Source organism: Orycteropus afer, unplaced genomic scaffold (assembly GCF_000298275.1).
Source record: "Orycteropus afer afer isolate SDZICR_OR568_19922 unplaced genomic scaffold, OryAfe1.0 scaffold00125, whole genome shotgun sequence".
In the NCBI taxonomy this organism is placed as follows: domain Eukaryota; kingdom Metazoa; phylum Chordata; class Mammalia; order Tubulidentata; family Orycteropodidae; genus Orycteropus; species Orycteropus afer.
The window spans coordinates 4,436,717-4,442,261 of NW_006921712.1; the positions used below are offsets into that span (position 1 = coordinate 4,436,717).

Here is a 5,545-nt window from a genome sequence, read left to right on the forward strand (position 1 = left end):
GTCTGTCTTAGTTTGGAAGCTCCGCTGAAACCTATCCACTATGAGTGACCCTGCTAATATTTGAAATACCAGTAGCATAGCTTCCCTTATCACAGCAACACCCAATCCACCACAGAACAAGAAACTGAAAGACAAAATTAAAGTAGCACTTATAATTTTATCACAAGGTTTGTGTATTTATTGAGTTTATCAGCTTTATCAATGAGAGCAAGTATATGTGTTATTAGGTAAAATATTTTACATTATAAACTCTTAAGGAAAAATAAGTTTGATATATGTAACTATTAAAAAATTTTGCACTTCTTTTGTTAAACTTCATGAAAATACTTAAAATGTAGTTAATGGTATTTTTTCTAGGAAGTAATGAAAAATCCCCATACAAGTACATAAATATCCATGTAACCATGTCTTTAACATATAGTTCATGCATAATTATAAATGGATATCTCACCTTCAGTTAAGAAGTGAATATTTTTATAGATCTGATATTTATATCAGAAATGCATATATATATTAAAGTTTATATCAATATATGTTATATCTATTCTAGAATTAAACAGGCTACTTAATTTGTGGAGTTCAGTTTCCAAATGAAAATGCAGGTCCCTTGTTCAGATTATTAAGAATTTCAAGATGTCAACAGTGGAGCATTAACCCAACCAAGCAGTGAGACCCTGTGTGGCTACCTAGGTCACATGCCCATGAAGCTGACCCTGCTGAAAGACAAATTTTAAGAAATTATTACTTTATTAACCCAAATTAATTTTCTTTCTGGGTTTGTATTCCTACTGACTGAGTGACCTTAGGCAAGTTAACTATATGAAGAATAATAAAGAAGACAGGGTGTTATTGGCATACTGATTTAAAGTATGGTTTTGAATTTAATTCTAAGTTGAAATCCTACCTATTTCTAAGTTTCATCATCAGTATATGGGGAGAGGAGATGTTTTGGGGATTAAGTAAGAAAATATTTGAAAATTATATACTGTAATACTGTACCATGTATTAAGCACTCAATAAATTATGAGTAAATTTTTATTTGGGCATTTAGATCCTAGGCATTGCATTATTCCCACTAACAAGCCATGGCACACAAATCGTTTCTATCTAATTTATCAAAAACTTAGAGAATGCTTGTTGAGAAACTCATTTTAATGTTGAAAGACCTCAGTTAATTGGAAATTTGATTCAGATTAAATGTCATTCCTGGATATCTTTCATTGATAGTAATTATATCACCTATGATTAAGAAATTAATTAAAAATGAGAAAACATCAGTCAATCCCAGATTTGGGGACATTCTATATAACTCACTAGTATTCTAAAAAATAAAATGCACCAAGGTCATGAAAGACAAAGAACAGTTGAGGAAATATTCCAGATTGGAAGAGATTTACTGAGACGAGACAACTAAATGCATTATGTGATGCTGGTTTGGATCCTGGACCAAAAAATAGCATTAATGAGAAAAGTAGTGACATTTGAATAATGTCTGTACATTAGTTAATAGTGTTGTAGCAACATAATATTCTGGTTTTGATAATCGTACTATAGTTTTATAAGATGTTGGCAGTAGAGGAAACTGGGTAAAGGAAATACCAGAGCTTTTTGTGCTTTTCCTTTTTTTTTTGTTTAACTTTTGTGTAAATCTAAAATTATTTCAAAATAAAAACTTATAAAAGGAAAAAAAATCTTTAAAATACTCATTTTTTAAGACTTCTAAATCACACATGAAGAAATGGTCACAGGCATTAACCATTAGAGAGATGCAAGTCAAAACAACAATGTAATACCATCTCACCCAGCACTAATAGCAAAGTTCAAAACAACAAAACAAATAATGGCAAGGGCATGGAGAGACTGGAGCCCTCATACACTGCTGGTGGGACTGTTAAATTGTGCAACCACTGTGGAAAACTATATGGTGCTTCTTTAAAAAGCTGGAAATAGAAATACCATATAATCCAGCAATCTCAGTACTAGATATATATCCTAGAGAAATAAGAGCCGTGCCATGAACATCTGTTCATCACAGCACTATTCACAACAGAAGAAAGATGGAAATAAATGCCTATCAGTGGAGGAATGGGTCAAGAGACTATGGTACATGCACGTAATGGACTACTATGCAACATTTTAGAACAACAGTGAATCTGTGAAACATCTCATAGCATGGATTATTTTAGAGGACATTATACTGAGTGAAATTAGTCAATCACAAAAGGACAAATATTATATGAGTCACTGCTATAAAAAGTCAAGAAAATGCTTTCACAGGAAAAGAAATACTCTTTGATGGTTACCATGGGTGTGTGGAGAAGAGAGGGTAAACCACTAAGTAGAGGTAGACATTCATTAACTTGGGTGAAGAATAATGCTAATAATAGTAATAATAAGGTGAAATGTTTAACTCCATTTCCAGAAAGTCAGTTATTGTTGTTGTTGTTGTTATGTGCCGTCAAGTCAGCCCTGACTCATAGCGACCCCTCCTTGGGTTTCCGAGGCAGTATCACTACAGAAGTAGGATTGCCCAACCTTCCTTCCAAGGAGTGGCTGGTGGGTTTGAACCGCCAGCCGTCTGGTTAGCAGGCAAGTGTCTTAGCCACTGTTATACACATAGACATTATTAAATATCTTTCCCCACTACTTTAAAATGTCACATTTATGATGAATTATACAAATTTAAAAAATTCTGCCATTGAAACAATTCCAACTCATAGAGACGCTATGGGACAGTGTAGAACTGCCCCCATAGGGTTTCCAAGCCTGCTTAAAAAAAAGAAGAAGAAGAAGAAAAATTCTAAATACCCTCCATTTTTTTCTTCATCAACTAGAGTTTATTTTAGTGTTTTCTAGACATTGCAATGACACATGGATTTAGATTTGTACTCTTTCATTTTTTCCTTTTTGTTTTTAATAGACAAAGTTTACATGGGGCCAGGACAACTGTACCAAGATTTACAAAACTTATTGCATGACTTGAATGTAGTTGGTCAAATCACTCAACTGATAGGAAACCTTAAAGGAAACTATCAGGTAATAATCAAAGCAATTTTATTTAAATTTTATATTTACTTTTGAATCACTGAAGGCATATGATTGATTATACTCCAAGTTCTACCAACAGTGGGAATTCATTTCAGCTTTAAGAAGCGACCTGATTGTATGTTTTCTCTTATCTTGGATAAAGTGAAACTAAGTGTATCTTTTGTTTTTGCAAGTAGAGTTGATCTATTCATCAGTTACATCTTACCATTGTCTGAGCCATAGCACAATGTGACATAATTCTCAAGTTTTTTTTTTTTTTTTTTAATAGCAAGTTATGACTGATACTCAGTCTCCTTGAATTTTCCGTGTTACAGCTTTGCTTTGTTCTCATCCTTAGGATAGTCCTATTTTAATTACACTTTTAAAATTTGTATTTGTGTTTCTTTTGTAGAATTTAAACCAATCTGTAGCCCATGATTGGACATCAGGTTTACAAAGACTTATTTTGAAGAAAGAAGAAGAAATCAGAGCTGCTGATTGCTGTAGAATTCAGTTACAGCTTCCGGGAAAGCAGGACAAGTTAGTAGTAACTTTGAAATGTAACCTTGGTCAGCACTGAGAAAATGGTTCTTTGTCATGATTTTGTATATTCTTGGTATGGTGATTATGTTGGACAGACAAAATATGTAACTGAATTTTATATGATGGAGCACATTTTATAAAATCATTGCTTTTCTATTATTTCTGGCAGGTCTGGGCGACCTACTTTCTTTACAGCTGTGTTTAATACATTTACCCCTGCCATCAAACAGTCTTGGATCAACAACTTACAGATGGCTAAACTTGCCCTTGGTAAGATTTAGTTGATTTAAGCTAAATGAGGCATGTTCAAATAAGAGACAATGTACAGTTTATAATCCTCTCGAGAGTTGTCTACATTATGATGAAATATAAGAGGATAAAATCATGGTTGAGAAATAAACTAAATAATAGATTTATCCACTACTCTGAAACTATGTTTTTAGAAGGCAAAAATTAACTCCAGAAAAAGTGATTTTGAAGATGTTTATATTATAATTTAGGAGTTGAAGAAAAACAGCAATGGATTTTTTTTTTTTTTTTTTTTTTTAATGTAAGGAAACCTTAACATCAGTTGAAACTGTTTAGCCTTAGTAAAAGCCCCTTTACCCACTGGCTGTGAGTTGGGAGTTCTGGGCCCTGGGTCCAAGTGTGGTTTTGTCTACAAATTGCAAGAAAGATATGTACTTCATTCCCTCACATATTAAATAAAATAAAAGGATTGGATGAAATTGTGACTGGAGAGCCTTCCAGCACTGAAAGTAAATCCTATAGTTCTTCTGAAAGAGCTCTATTGGCACAGTGGGTAAGGCATTTGGCAGCTAACCAGAGTGTCAGCATTTCAAACCCACCAGCCGCTCTGCAGGAAGAAGATGAGCCAATCTACTTCCATAAAGATTTACAGCCTTGGAAATCCTATGGGGGTTACTATGAGTCAGAATCGACTTGATGGCAGTGAGTATAGTTCTTCCAGAGTTAGGTAACATTTTATAAATATTTTCTTGTCCCTGTGTTTTTTTCAGCTTTGCCTTTTTTGCTAATTAGGTAAAACCCATTGCCATGGAGTTTAAGTCTGACTTGTAGTGACCCCATGTGGCAGAGTAGAACTGCCCCATACAGAGTCCAAGGCTATAATCTTTATGAAAGGAGACTGCCACTTCATTCTCCCATGAAGCAGCTGGTGTGCTCAAACCACTGACATTCCAGTTAGCAGCTGAGTATTTAACTACTGTGCCCTAGGGCTCCTAATTTAGATAGATAGACAGACAGATATGGATGGATAGACAGTTGGATGTTAGATAGGAAACATATTCATATTATACATATATATAAAACTCACTGTCATTGAGTGGATTCCAAGATGGTAAATCTTTACAGAAGTAGATTGCCCAGACTTCCTTCCATGGAGTAGCTGGTGGGTTTGAACCACCAACCTTCTGGTTAGCAGTCAAATGCCTTAGGCACTAGGCCACCAAAGCTCCTTTGTGTGTGTGTGTGTGTGTGTGTATGTATAGTTTATATAAAGAAACCAAACACACTGCCATCGAGTAATTTCTGACTCACAGCTGCCCTATAGGACAGTAGAACTACCCCACAGGGTTTCCAAATCTGTAAATCTTTACAGAAATTGACTGCTGCTACATCTTTTCTCCTCCAGAGTGGCTGGTATGTTTAGAACTGCCAGCAACACTCCTTATAATTTATATACACACATAAATATCTGTTATTTAGAATGAGATGTGTGTGTGTGTGTGTGTGTGTGTGTGAGAAAATATCTTTTAGATATAGATGAATCTGAATGTTAACAGGAAATAAAATGTAGAGGGGAGCACAGCAGTCAGAGAAATGCTCATTACCTTAGTGAGCTATGGTTAGTGGAAGGAAAGGACTTTTATTATGAAATAGAAGTCTTCTTGGCGGGGCAAGATGGCGGACTAGGCAGAAGGATTGCACAGACCCTCTTCAACAAAGAAAAGGG

General features: G+C 34.8%; 1 protein-coding gene across 1 annotated transcript in view; it reads left to right on the forward strand.

The window, feature by feature from the left end:
- The window catches only part of ARHGEF10 (Rho guanine nucleotide exchange factor 10), a 249,456-nt gene that overhangs the window by 178,956 nt on the left and 64,955 nt on the right, over positions 1–5,545 (forward strand). Inside the window, exons 21-23 of the mRNA XM_007944435.1 lie at positions 2,921–3,036; positions 3,440–3,567; positions 3,740–3,840. Of these exons, the coding sequence (XP_007942626.1) occupies positions 2,921–3,036; positions 3,440–3,567; positions 3,740–3,840 (345 nt within the window). The remainder of the gene's footprint in view (positions 1–2,920; positions 3,037–3,439; positions 3,568–3,739; positions 3,841–5,545) is intronic.